The sequence below is a fragment of the Pygoscelis adeliae genome, unplaced genomic scaffold (assembly GCF_000699105.1).
Source record: "Pygoscelis adeliae isolate BGI_AS28 unplaced genomic scaffold, ASM69910v1 Scaffold130, whole genome shotgun sequence".
Lineage (NCBI taxonomy): Eukaryota > Metazoa > Chordata > Aves > Sphenisciformes > Spheniscidae > Pygoscelis > Pygoscelis adeliae.
In genome coordinates this window covers 4,397,105-4,412,155 of record NW_008824031.1, presented here as the reverse complement: position 1 = coordinate 4,412,155, position 15,051 = coordinate 4,397,105, and the positions used below count along the sequence as shown (strand labels likewise).

Here is a 15,051-nt window from a genome sequence, read left to right as displayed (position 1 = left end):
GTTCTTGGCTGGCAACAGTTCCATGCCGTAGATGGTAGAGGGGTTTTGCATGAGCTTATTACAATCTGCTTCTCTCCTTGTAACTTCTCTTGTCTTTGCCCATCAAAGTTTCCTCTGTTGTATGTTTAGGTGAAACTAGCCCACAAACCCTAGTTCTCTAACACATTCATTTTGCACTGAAAAAATTGACCACTTCCCAGTAAAATCAAATCCAATCTAAACAAAAAATCCACAGTAAGTAGGAAGCTGAGCTTCAAAAAGTGTTTCTATTGAGAACATTATGCAAAGGTAGTCAAAATAAGCACAAACACGTGCACACATACACAAGCACATACACATGCACATGTACGCATAAAACCCAAATTGGAAATCCACTGTGCCAAAAGAAGTGTCAGCAAATGTGGGTGGTAAGGAGAGAAATGGACCCAGAAATATACGGAAGAAAGTGTTAAAGGGATAAAAGAGGAACATGGTAATCAAATCAATCTCTGGGCAATACTGTAAAAAAAAGGAGGAGTAGTGAAAATTATTCCAATTTGAAAATGATCAGATATGCAAATGGCAACTTAACCCTGTTTGGAGAAAAAATACACCCAGATAGCCTGAACCTTGTGAAGTATGAAACATTTTAATGTTGTAAATCTGGCTTCTTTGTAAATAAAGTGAAGAATAGGTCAGTTTCAGTACCCTGTGAAGCTGTTTTAAGAATAAACTCCTGTGAATCAATAACTTATTATAATTTTTGATAGCTTTTTGTGTTGTTCATATTATTAGATGATACCCATGTGCCTCTAGGTGCATATATGTGCATGCATTAAATGCATGTTTAGATTCTTGACTAAGTTAGGGCCTGATGAAAAGTATTCTGACCAAATTGAACATTACATATCTGTGCCCTAACCCAGCAGACAACACATCCCTCTCTAAGACCGCAGATCTCCACTCCTCCCTAAGACCGCAGATCACCACTAAAGAGAAAGTCTGCAAAAGCCTCTGTTTCTCTGCTTCCACTCAGTCTCAAGCCCTCTTAACACCATGAAATATATCTAAAGTAAAACACAGACTTAGGCTGACTTTCTCTAAAGAAGAGAATTTCACCCAGAGTGCAGTTTAGCTTTGAAGGGTGACTGTTAAAATAGTAACTTCTTGTTCAAAAAACCTTTTCCCTCTCTGTTATCACAAGTTACACTGACTTCCTTATGAAAACAAGAGTTTTTCCCCCATTTATTCCAGAGCTAATACAGCTGCAGGATTTCTGTTCAGAGCATCCCTTCAGTCTGTGAAATGTCTTGCTTTTGGTGAAACAATTACGTGTGGGGGCTAATCTTAGTGCTAAATATACGCTTGTATGGGTTTATTTCTTGTGTCTTAAAATAACTCTACTCTCTGGTAAAAGCTAGGAAGGGGACCTCACCAAGTTGTTACCCAGGTAGGGTCTAAAGCAGGAAACCCAGCATGACCCTTGGAGATCAGTTTTGGTTCCAAGACTGGTATTTGAATCTTTTTTAAATATTAACTTATAAAAACCATGCTGATCATGTCAGATAGGGGATCATTGTGAGGTATATGAAATCCCCAATCTCTTTTCAGTCACTTTTCAAAGTCGAACCTATGCTTTACGGTTAATATTTTCAAACCCACTTAGCACTGCCCTGATCTTGCTCCCACTGGGCCCAAAGAAAAAGGCCCCCTCTAAATGTTTGTAGAGAGGTTGAAAATGACCATTGAGCCACGTAAATGACCTCCCTGCTTAGGTAAGAGAGGGGAGGCCTAGCAGCAACACAGGTAATTCTGCATAAATTAAGACAATAAAGGCTTTCAGAAAGGAGTAGAAAAGGATGGCCATTCGGCCTCTCAGAAAAATTCTGCATTTAACAGTAATGGAAGTTTAATAACAAAATGTTCTCTAGTACGCAAGCGGGATCTTGTTACACAGGGCTTATTTGTTAGGGGGGTTGAATTTCTCTCCCTGTGCAGTGAATAAAGCAAGAGACACATTATTGAAACTGATTCTAGTTCCTTGTTTTTTTCACACTGATTTTCTTCTGTGACATGTTGCTGACACGCTTTTGGATGACAGTTTTCTTTCAGACATTATCCCTCTCCAGGTTGAGAAATCTAGTTGTTCAACTTGCGGTATGCCTCGCTATTCTCAATAGAAACATTTTTAAAGCTCACCTCGTAAAATAATTTGGGCTTCCAATATGAAATGTCTTCAGGGGAGTAATCACCTGCCTGAAACATAATTTTTAATATAAGTTTTCTTCATAATACGGTACAATATTCCATTAGAATATTGGAAAGTCAGTTCTACTAATTTGATGTTTGGTATGAGTACTAGACTTTGCCATGAGCAAAACCCAGACTTTCTGGCCTAAGTTTTGAAGGGTGCTTAACTCATCAGTGCCCAATGAAGTTGATAAGAGGCTTCATACTGACTAGGAAGCCCCTTTGTTTTAACAGAAGTGGAATGGTCAGCCCCTCTGCTAAATATGATGCAGGGTTTATGGCAGCCGTGCCTGAAATAATGTTTCAGGAGAAAAGAGTACCAGCGTTCCCTGTCCTTAAAGCTGAAATATATTGGAAAAAAACTACGTCAAGAGCGAAGTTACTTTCAATAGCTCTGCTCTAAGTGAAGTGATAGGAAAGATATTGTTGGCAAGAAAACAATATGGAGAATCTTCAGACTGCTGTTGATAGATGTGTGTAGATTTCAAGATCATCATGACATCTGCTTATTTTGGCCTTGTTTTAAGAAGCCCCACTTAGGAGAGCATTTAAGTTATAAGACCACACCAGGATGTTTCCTAATCTGAGGTCTTACAGCCTCTTTCTGTTTAAAATTTGCATAAAATGGTTTGGTTGACTCAGTTTGTTGGTGGTTTCTGGCTTGGTTTTGGTTTGGTTTTTGCCTTCTGCAAAAAATGAAAAATCTTTCTTTGGGTATAGCCCTGGAATGATTTGTTCTGAATTTCATTTTGATTTATCCAATGAACTAAATCAAACAGTTCAATTATCTACATCAGTTTAGGAAAGTCCTCACAAGAAATGCAAATACATTCCAGCATAAATGGATAATTGTAGGTTCAGAAGTTTTGCAAACAAATGAAAAAATGGATATTAAGAATCACTGATAAATTTAAAGCTAGATTACAGACCATTTTAATCATAGGAGTGCATGCTTATTATAATTTGTCATTAACATTAACTGGGCCCCTGATTTGCAATAGCACTGTACCACAGCTTCAACAATTTTAAATGATAGGTTTTCAGTATCATTCCGTTCTACTTGGGACTAAAAAGCGAATGATTTGCTATAGCATAATGTGAAATGTCACAACAGTATTTGAATTGAACATAGTCTCAGCTTTGAGTGATGAAGGGCCAAATGCTTTCTCTTGCAACAGTGCAATGGAGAGTAACAACAGAAAATATGCAGCCAAATGCATTAAAAAAATCTCTCTGTATATATACTGTATAACTATATATATGTAGTATGTTTATAACCTTTGTATTTGTAACACAACATGGCACTAACCCACATGTATGTTTACACATAAATGATGTCATATATGTACCTATGTACATATATTTCTATTTGCATGTTTACTTTCAATACAGGAACATCTTACATATCACATGTAAATAACTTCGTTGTATGTAATGTATATTCAGATAAGTGAAATGTATATATTCAATGTGAAAACACAATGTGTAATCAACAAATAATAAATGATGTCTATCTGAGACTATATGCCTGTATTTTTACTTACATATGTCTTTAACACAGCCACTTGTAAATTCCTAATAACTGTTTATTTCAAAAAGTTAGTTACTAACCTTCTCAGTTTTTCAGTTACTTTTTCAAGTTCCTCCTGAGCACGTCTCAGTTCTATTTCAAGATACTGACGTGTAGAATCAAATTCCGTTTCAAGCATTTCCAGCTTATGGGTAGTGTAGGATAGACGCTTTCGTAATTCCCCCTTCTGTTCTTGCAAAGTACTAGAAAAACAAAGACCACAGCTGTAGAATTTAGCTGCTCCTCAAAAGCTTTTCATGATCCACTCTTTGACCAATTCCATACAGTATAGGTTGGCATTAAGCCAGAGAAGTGTGCTTAATAACTTGTTTACTGCACTTTGAAAATCTTCTGATTTAGACAGTTGACTATCTTCCCATCTGTCCTTTCTAGCGTATTCATTGCTAATATCTCATTAGCCATAATGGAATATTTTGTGAAAGAATCCTCATTAAAATACAAAATACAGTCTAGAATTTGGTTTCACACAGGACCTTTCATTTAGAGTTGTCTTAAAATACTGAGTTATCTTAAAATACCATGACTGAAGTAGCACATATCAATAGAGCAGCAACTCTAAATAAACTGTGCAAAAATATTTCCTTGCCAATAATCCAAGTTATAATATGTTTTGTGGAGAAAAAAAAAATTGTCTTATTTGATTCAATTTCCACCCCAATCCCTGGGCCGTAGAGCTTCTAGAGATGTTATTGTTCAGCATTTCATCTGGAGGATGGTCATCAATTAATATTATAGTAATGTTAAATTATGGCTCTTTCCCCATTTTCCCACTTATTTGGGAGAAAAGACTTCCCAGACTCGGGTGTCACACCTAATTTTTCACAGTTCTTTCACTAATAAAGAACTTATGCCCTGCTTGTAAGGTAGCTTCAGTTACACACTTTGACAAAACAAAGCACTAGGCACAGAATTTGGAGAGGGGAGTTTTTCACTTTATTGTTTTCTTTTTATTTTAGAGATGAAATAAGATAGCATGAAGCCAGGACATCCAAGTGAAATTTTTATCATGAAGGTCAAAGTGCCATCTGCACCCAAATAGTCCCTCTGAATTTGCAGTGATGAACCTACGGATCCTTCCCTTTCTTTACCGGAGCTCGACTCTGCGGCTTCAGGTGAGCCAGTCTGCAGTTGCCTCAGTTCTTATCTGCACAATGGAGATCTTTTATCCTTGCCTGTTTAGTTCGTAAGCTCCCCAGTCTTCTAGCATGTTTGCCAGTTGCACAGCAGGATGGGGTTCCAGTCAGAGCTGATATCTCTGGAGGTGACTGTAACTTGGTTCAGATACGGCAACCTTAGTATTGAGCTGATCTCTTGGTTTCAGGTGGGACCTCTGAGGCACTACAGAACTGGAGTCTGCCATCTCCTAGAGACAAAAGTGCTACCACATGATGCATTGTGAATTGCCTTGCTTATTTTTAATCATATGATTAAAAAAATTCTTCATAAAAGAATGGCAAATCTTGATTCCCTTTGATGTCAAGTGACTACTGCCATCAGCTTCAGTAGAATAATGTTTTGGGTCTTTAATTAGACAAGAGAGTTGGGAACAACATGCCATTCTTCAAGAAACACTTATCTGAGCTGTCTTCAGTGTGACTGCCTTCTCCTCTACAAGCTGCAATAGGAGCTTCAGTAAGTTAATGCAAAAGTTTTACAATTGCTGCTTACTTGATCCATGCAGCTTAGAGCTAGGAAACAGTCTAATGTTTTGCCAACAATTCAATTACACATATTGTGTGGTCACAGTTATACTTAGATTACCGCTTGTAGTTATATTCTCTTAAAATAATATATTCTAATTCAGACATTTAATGCAGCTCCAGTTAATGTAATCATTTAGTTTTTATATTTCACTTGGTGAATAAAACCCCCGAATTATCTAGGGAAATGGGAATCTGAACCCATGCTTCTCATTTCTGCATGTCATCATTCATGATGTTACCACATCATACTGCCTTTCACTTGCTCTGCTTCTGGCCTGTTGTTCTTGCCACTCATCTGTTCATCCTGGGAAAGAAAAGTGGTCAGTTTTCCTTCCTGTAGCCTGGCAACTTGGATTTTCTTCTGTGAAGTGGGAGTTACAGTGTCAAAACTGTTTAGAGTGAAAAGAGATTTGATCTTAAGTCTTCTGCTGCTCTAAAAATCTAATCACTAGGATTTGTACAAAAAGTAGACAGTAGGTCCTCCAGGTATGGTTTTGGATAAAAATGTCCAGGCTGCTGCTCTATGCTGGGCAAGTGCAGTTAATGCAAACTAAGTCAGATGAGGGGGGGTTACAACATCCTGCTGCACTAGGGAGTTTTGGCCACAGGCAGAGTTTGACCTCTGGGAGGAAGAGGGGCTGTAGGGGTACAAATATAATGGGAATGCCAGGGATGTTCAAGTCAGTAATAGCTGGAGACTGCTTAATAAAAGAGGAAAAAGAGCAAAGTTAATGGCCTCTAATACCTTTGTTTTCTGCTTCCTCATGTAGGTAGGTACCTTCTTACTTTGGGTCTCAGTTGTGTGAAGACAGCAAAGCACCTGACTATGCAAATGAAGTTGCTTCTGCATACACCTGTGTGCCTAGACTTGCCTATGTGGGGAAATTTGGGGTTCAAAATGTGAGTTCTGGGTAAATCTTGATCCTCCGGTGGAAGGCAGTGCTGGTCTAAGACGCCAAAATGTGCTTTGGGATTCAGGTCTGGACAGTTTGGCAGGTTTTGGCAGCCTGAAGCCTGTGCTAGGGCCCCAGTTCAGCAAAGTTTTGAAGGATAAACTTAACTTCAAGCTCAGCCTTTTTTTCCCTTGAAGTTCACTGTGAAACGTTTGTATTCTTGAATTCTTTGCTTTTGGAATGTGATTATTCATTTCATTAAAATCAAGCCTATTCTAATGAGCTTTACTGAAACAGTCAGCATACATCCACTCTTCCACATATTGCTTTGGGTAGTAAAGCATAGTTGTAACTTTGTAAAAAATAAGAAAAAAAACCCAGTGGTTAAGGCATAAGTTAGGCAACTTCAAAGATCAAAGTTATTCTCATTCAGCAAACCATAATTCTCAAAAAGCTCTACTCATTTCCACCCAAGTTGGAAAGATGGGATGGCATCCTGAAACCCTCCCAAACCTAGCAGAACCCCTGCTCAGTGTGTACTTTGATTCATCTGATATACACAAAACCAGCTGGCTGTTTTTAAGAGGACATTATTTTTAGACAGGAACAATAACACCTGGTTTATGATGGGATTATTTAAAATGTAGTAGTAGGTATATAACAGTGAATCATTATTAAAATACAAGTTATTAGAGGGAAAGGTAAAAATTTTAGAAACAAAGAAATCACGTTGACGAGAATACGCTGAATGGCAGGAAACTTATAGCCACTTTTATAGAAAAAAAGAAAAAGGAAAAAAAGACAAGACCTCAATTGGGAAAGCACTTAACCATTTGCTTTAATATCCTTCTTGAGCCAAGCAAGTTCTGAAAAGATAGCTAACTTTAAGCAATGACACAATGAAACTTATGCTTATGATTGGCACAAATAGGGAAATTTTCCTGAATCTGGGACTGAAACCACTGAATGGGTTCTAACAGCTGTAACACTGTGAGCAGATTTCCCAGGATTCCCAGGATGGTTTTGATTTCTGCATGAATTGAGCCCTATCTAGATACATTACTGGTTTAAAGTAAAGCCTGTTGTTTTCTCTTGCTTTCAGTTATGTATGAACAAACACCTAGGAAGCAAAGGCAAGGCAAGTGAGAGAAACAGTAGAAAGAAGAAGAACATGCAATGTGTCAAATTTAGTATCTCTAATAGCAAGATCAGAGGCTCAGTTTTTGTTTTATACAAAGCTAAGGTATTTTATGAGCTTGCTTTTTTTTTTTTTTTTCATTTCTCATGAAACAGATGTTCTTTCTCTGAAAACCTTCCCCTTACTGTTAGCTTCCAGTGGTATCACATAATGCCATGCCTGAATTCTCTTTCCTTATGCTGTGTTGTGTTTTTTGTTCCAGAAGTCTGGCATTTTCATAAGGAGTGCTTAATTTTGTTGTGTACCCCTGCAAATTTGGTAGTGATAATTTAGACAGGGTTGAAAAGAGGGAAAAAATAAAAAGTCAAAAGTCATGAAGTCAACCATTTAGCATTTTCCCTTTTCTCCAAAACAACAAACTCCACAAACTAGCTGCATTTTGTTTCTGCTTGTCACATACCAGCTAATTAGAAAAGTTCACTGCACGATCTTTTTAATGCTGGTAAATCAATATATTTTAATTCATAATTTATCTTCTATGGCTAGTCATCCCTATGGTTCTGTATTATATATATAATAAAAATGTATATGTATTCAGCAAATATATTTATTTATATATATATGTGTGTGTGTGTATATTAGTTGTTTAGTTTAAAGACTAAGAAAATAATTCAATGGAAAAAGTACAGCCAGGAGAAAGGAGAGGGCTTATTTGCAAATAAAAAATAGTCTTGGGAAATCTGGTAGTGCTATGTCTTAGAAAACACCAATCCTATATTCCATGGACTTCCTCAAACTGACAGCTGGGAGGAGTGAGAAATTACAGGACAGGATTAAAAATCCTGTGGAGTAGGACCTTTTGCATGAGTGGTTCTCTATTTCTTCTAATGAACTCCAAAGTTCTGCTCCTGTGACAACCAGCGGTTTGCAAGTCATTACCCATTTTGCTTCATTAAAGTATTTCTCTAAAAACATGACAGTAAGTACAATATTAAATATTTAGACTAGTGAAAGAAAACCTCTCAAGGGAAGCTACTTTAAAGATTATTAAAAAAGGTCTTCAGACTTTCCAAAGTATTATATTCACCAATTAGCTCTGTTTATACTCATTGAAAATATAAAATAGATATGAAAACATATATTGGCACAGAAATTTGTGCCCACAAACATTGTAATGCTGCCAGTAATTGCCAGGTTTGAATTCCGGAGTTGCTGCTTGCCAGGGAATTTGGAGCCCTCTTCCCCCAGGCAGTGTTCCTACAGAGAGACACCAAGCCTCACTGTTGTATCCCGTTGCTGGAGTTGATCCTCAGCAACAATTCAGAGGCCGTTCAGGGAAGATATTACCAGGTGGGAGTTAGAACTACTCAGGCTCTACATTTAGTGAAAAGAGGTCTATTTCACAGGAGAAAGATGAGAAGGCTGTGCAGGCAATTTCAAGTACCACCAAATACTCCTGGCACTTTCCCGGCCTTAAAATTTTGCCATCCCAGCTTGCACGAGATTTGAAGCAAAGAGATGTTTGCATTCCTGGTGTCACCTCTCCCTCTCCAATAGACCTCTGTCCACCAAGGCTGATGAGTGGTCAAAATGGATTTTTTTTTTTTTCCTAGATATTCCCACCAGCCTGTACATTAAGCTGAACATTGGTGCCACTCTGCACAGCTTCAGCCCCGGGGAAGGGTACGCAGGTCAATGAGCAGAATGGAGGCAGACAACGTGTGCCTATCTCAGCCTGCAGCCGTCAGTCAGGATTCATCTGTAGCGCTGGCTGGAGAAGCTCCAGGTGAATATATTTCCACCAGAGCATTTCAGGCAAAGCTAAGATTCCGTGTGGCGACGGCTCTATTCTGAGGAAGGTGTGCTAGAAAACAAGCAGGTTTTCATTGTACCTGTCTGATCTTCTGCCAGCTCATCTGCCTGGCAGATGGCCTGATGACAGAGTAGCGCTGGCATGCAAAGTTGGGCCTGTTCAGCTGCCTGGAGGCCAGATGATTTCTAGAGCTTGTTACCCTCGGACAGCCCACAAAGAGGGTGCTCCCTGAGCTGTTACTCCCTGAAAGTCAACATCTACGGGGCTGCCCCACTGGTGGAGCATCCTGGAAACCCCATGTTTCCACCTGGCTGGTCAAACTGCTTCGGCAGTACTTTCACATCTGCCTACCACCCCAGGGCTTTGCTTTGTAGATGGCTCTGCAATGTTGTTTAAAATCAGAGCAAACCCATTTTTTGAACTATTGAAATTCTCCCTAAATGGTCTGATTACATTCCTTCACACAGCTCTAGGAGTGAGTAAAACAAAATATGATTAATGATGTTAGGAGGGAAATTATCAGTGAAAGGAATGCAAAATGAAGGCAAGATAGATGCCCATGTCAAACATACTGAAAAAACATATCGAAGGTTCTCATTTCTGGGCAGTGAAACAGAAGTTTTAATGCAGCTGTGAAATCCTGAGTCAAACTAATTGTATTTTGTGGGTAAACATCCTGCCTTGGGAGAAGGAATGTGTAAGTAGGAACCAACCTGGTCTGGGGTTTGGGGCTCTGAGTCTTGTACCTCACTTGGCCAAATGTGCCTGGTGTTACACGGGTCGAGTGAGTTAAGGCAAGATTGACCTGACCAGAAGCAAATGTCAATAATGCTGGTCTGCTGTGGCTCCCATTCTTAGTCAGTTGTGACAGCAGGCACTATCAGGATGAGATTAATCTGACCTATTTTAGAAGCCTACTTTTAGATCAGGTGATGCAAATCTGGAAGTACCCATTTCCGTTAATTACAAAGAGAATTTAGTCAAGTAGCTCAGACGTAGACAACCGCATCTCATCAGATAACTCCCCCTCTTCCTGACTCAGTACTGTGCGTATGAGATGAGGTAATAGTATACCCTTTCTTATTTGCTTAGATGGCGTGGAGGCCCACAAAAAAGAACCACTAAGTGCTTTTAAAGTGTTTCTCAGATTTGTTTCATGTCTGCGATGTGTCACATTCTAAAAAAGGGCTTCATAGGATCAGGAATTTGGGAGAATGACAGAAATTTAAAAAATATATTCTGGAACAGAATTTCAAAAAACGTCTTTTCTTCTTTCACCCTGTGGGTTTTTATCTAGGGAAAAGTAAAAAATGGTCAGCCCTGCAGAGGTGCTTGTTGTGAAGGAGTCTAAAGAGCAGGAGAGGGTCTCTGGGAAAGGCCAAGGGACGCCTGTGAGCCCAGCCATGCCGTGCCGACTTAGACCACTGATGACAGACAGGCAGGAGCAGTGATGTTGTGGGCAGCCAGAGAGCCTGGGGCCAGGTTTGTGCACTTGCTTTTCCGGAAGCGCTTTCCCACAGGCTGCTGTGGACCTCTGCAAAGAGATGGCCTGTTTGGCTCAAGGAGAGAAACCAGCCACATTCCTGGTTTTGCTTCTGATCTTTGAATGGAGTCTATCATCACAGAGACGAGGGCAGTCAGCCAGGCAGGAGGCAAGGCCCTGGGGGACCTCTTCCTCACATGTAGCTCACACCCCAGGGAGCAGCAAGCTGCGGACAGAGAGCTCTGGGGACATTCGCAGCTAGCAGAGATGCCAACAGGTCCTCTGTGCCACTGTGTTGCTACTCAATGGAGCTGGACCGCATTGCCAACTTAATCTTGGGGCTACGAGGGAATTTTGGCTTCTGCAGCTCCTGCTGATCCATGGCTGGTGGTCTGGATTACCCAGGACCTTTTATTCCAGCACAGCTCTGCTGCTGGTCACAGGGCACGGATCTGGCATGGGTCATGCTAGATCTGCATGCTGCCCAGGGTGGACATGCTGCAAGAAAGTCACCCAAACCCTGGTCTAGGAGGACTAGCTTTGAGATGGTAGTTGTGTCATTGAATCTGACCCCCCAACAATGTTTTTAGATTTGTAGTTGTTGGGAAATGAAGTCCAAGCACTTTACAAGTGTTTTCTAGATTAATGAAAGATCTTTAATAAAGCAGTAATTGGATTTCTATGTTAATCAAGTTTTGATTATGTGTTACATGCTCAGGGTCACCATTTCAAAAGGGTAATGCAAAAATTATCTCCCTTGTCTGCAGTTTTTGTGGCTAAACTTGTGCTTGCTCCATCTGATTAGGAGGGGGATGGGATCAAATTGCAAAGTCTAGATCCAGGTTCTGAGAATCCAACTACAGACTTCAAATTAGTTTTATTGGGGAAATAGATTACGTTGCTGCAGCTCAGACCCAGAGCCCAGTCTGCAAATCCCAATGCTCTTGTGCTCTTTATTCAGCAGCTTCATTTGTACCCAAACAAATGCCTCGGCAAATGTGTATCCAAGTTCTATAATAGTTATTTTCTTATAAATTCAGGCTCACACACACTTTGTTCAGCTCACCTATTTTTTTGCAAATTTTCACCAAGGTCTGTCAGGGTTTTTTTCACTACAGCACATCCACCAAATTTCTCCATTACTTTCAAAGAAGTTTGTTAAATATTTAAAACTTCGGAGTATGAACAGTTTGCCTGCAAATTGCATGCAGATCTTTCCTTCCTATAGATATATATATACACACATATACACACACATATATAGATAGCTAGCTTTTGGAGTTTTTTTTTTTTTACAAGTATTAAACCATTTGAATTTTCTTTCCAGTACTTATTTTCAAAATAAACAACCTGAAGCTGGGTTTGGATTGTGAGAGGGAAGGCTTGTACATATGTTTTGGAACAAATGTGTGGGTGATCCAAATCCGGAGCTCAGATAGTTTCCAAATGACTGATGGACACATAAATCAAGTAAGAGAGTCCTTTTCTTAGGTTCCAGGCATTCTGGCAGAATTTAAACCAGAGAAGAGGGATGCTTTATCAGAAACATTAAAGAGAATCATTTGGAAGGGAGATGGGGAAAAAAAAAAGATGTTTAGCAGTTGAAGTCCTAAGTGCTGTGGGATAGATCCTTAGCATTAGAGCCTCTTTACAGCACCTGGAGAGCTGATACAGCTACCTTAAAACAGAAGTATCACTGGATTTTGGAAGGTAGCTTTTCTTCACCTAGGATGTGAGTATCTGGCTGTTGCATAATTTGCACAATTAAAAATTCAGACCAGGCAAGACATATTATATAGTAAATGTATCTAAACTGTGCTGGGCTTATTTGTAAGAGGTAGAAAAAAGAGACCTCTCTTAAAACTAAAACTGAATTATGTTTTGGTTATATTAACCTGACAGTCTTTCATTGCAGAAGGGGTGACTTCTATAACAAGAAACCCACAGATACATCTATCTAACAAGAGCATTCAATATTAACCATAATATGAGGCAATTAAGGTATGAAAATTCAGTTACATGTTGACATGCAAAAAACCCTTAGAGGACCAGCTGTCAGCACTGAGTTGTCTTAAGTGAATACCATTATTGTCAGTGGAAGATGGTAAGATTTTTGGAATATGCTCATAATAAAGATGTACAAATTGTCCTTTATTTAAAGGTACTATCCATAACCTAAGGCTCTGAATGGATCAAATAGAAATACTATTAATAAAATCACAGCTTTCAGAAATAGACACTAAAGGTGTTTTGATTATTTTAAATGAAGTTTCTTTGGTAGGCAATTGTGATCCCCCCCCGTGTGCTGACAACTGCAGAGGGCAAATGAAAATGAACAGTAAGAATACAGACCTGCATCTAGGGAGCACATTATTGTGCAGAGCACTAAGAAATCAAGGGGGCAGAGCAGCTCATGGAGAGAGAAGGACGTAGACTTACAAACCGGGATGTGCACCATCCACTGTGAGCAGCTGTGCTGGCTAGCCCAGCACTGTGCTTGGTACAGGGCTGCACAGAGGCTGAAGAGCTGAGCCAGCTCTCTGAGGACTGATTTAATACTTCTGCTAACTTGATTTGAATCTGGAGTCTTCACAATATGTTTCTGTTTCCTATGAACGAGATGACCACTTTTGCTTATGAGACACTTTTGAAGTTAAATACCTGCGTGTAGTCAGGCTGGCTGTATGTGAGAAATGAATGCAGTGCACAACGAAAAAGCAGGAGCCTTGCGCCCAAATTCAAAGATGACTAAAGCAGAGTGAAACAGTGGAAGCAGAAGAAGCTGTTATGATCTCTGCCTTCTTCCAGGCTGCCTCCTAGTGCCTCTGTTAGGCTCTCCCTGAAGTCTGTGGGGACCGACTGATTTCAGCTCCAGCAGGTAGACTCTTAGAGTCAGTGACTTAAATGCAAACCATTAGGTTCAGTAAGGGATCCTACAGAAGTTTAGATAAAGACTGTCCCTATTCAATTTGTTTCTCTGTGTTGCTAGAAAATTAAGGGATGAAGAGGTTGAAAATAAGGTTGCAAGAGAAGGAAAAAAAGCATGCAATTCAAGGAGGAATACATGTTTTCTGGCTCATTCTCTAGAGGTAGAAAGAGTATGTTTATTTTCTCATGACAATGGAGGACTCCGCTCATGTTCATGCCCTACTCCAAATTGTCTGCATTGTCCAAATGTTGCTTAGTGCTCTGGACCACATCTGAAATGAGTCAGCTGGTGAAGCTGGGAGAGAAGGGAGTTAAATTCTGGCATGGCAAACTTCAGCCAGCATTTGTCCAAGAGAGCAGAGACGTCATGACCCTGACCATTCCTAGGGATGAAGGGATCTTCACACTGCTTGCTGCCCAGACTCTGGTCTTGACATGACTCTGGAAGAAGGTTCATCTCTGTAAGAGCTGTTATTTTCTGGCTTTCCAGAGGCCGATATGTTTGCATAAAACATTTGGCTAGAAGAAATGGCCAGTTACAATGTAAAGTTGCAGGGTACGAAAGGATAAGAAAAGCAGCAGAAAAGACTGACTGCAACAAATACTTCTTGCTGTAACAAAGGCTATCAGGGTGGCTGCCTCACACAGAAAGTGATTTGAAGTTGTTGAACAGACATTGCCTGCTTTTTAATGTCTGGCAGAGTCCTAGCAGTCTGCACTGCATCTCACCAGGGAATCCAGACTACTAAGCAGTGATGATAAAGAAGAAAAAAGAAAGGGTGAGGTATTGAGAAATTGAGGTAGCCAAATTAGAGGTAGACTTCAATTTATGATTCGGAAGCCAAAGAGAGCTCTCCAGGTGATTGAGGAAGCTGCCTTTGGTTGCAGCAGCTCTCCTTACAGCTTTGAGTAGTCAGCTTCTAGATTGCTTTGGTTTGTAGTCAGGGATAAGCACTCCCTCTGGAAATTACTGAAAGCAGCCTGCCACATCAGCTCACAAGCTTATAAAGTTATATTTTAATTGTGTTATTAAACCTTTCTCACTTTTGCTTTTGTCTGTTTACCTTCCTGATTCATCTGGATCAAGCTGTGCTGGAACAGGAATGTGGTTCCTCCTGAATTGTTCTGTATATTTGTAATAAGACATGCAATGAGAATGGGTGAAACCCACTGCCCAGAAGCAAGCTGAAATTTATCTTACTCTTTCTATTAAAGGACTGAGGTTGGAGGTGCGGTAGGAGACTACTATAGAAATGTGCTTTAGTAGTAGGGA

The 15,051-nt window shown here is 39.8% G+C and overlaps 1 protein-coding gene across 1 annotated transcript in view; it reads right to left on the bottom strand.

The window, feature by feature from the left end:
• BEGAIN (brain-enriched guanylate kinase-associated) overlaps nucleotides 1-15,051 on the bottom strand; it is a 117,270-nt gene that overhangs the window by 56,203 nt on the left and 46,016 nt on the right. The window contains exon 4 of the mRNA XM_009328491.1: nucleotides 3,841-4,002. Coding sequence (XP_009326766.1) covers nucleotides 3,841-4,002 — 162 coding nt within the window. The remainder of the gene's footprint in view (nucleotides 1-3,840; nucleotides 4,003-15,051) is intronic.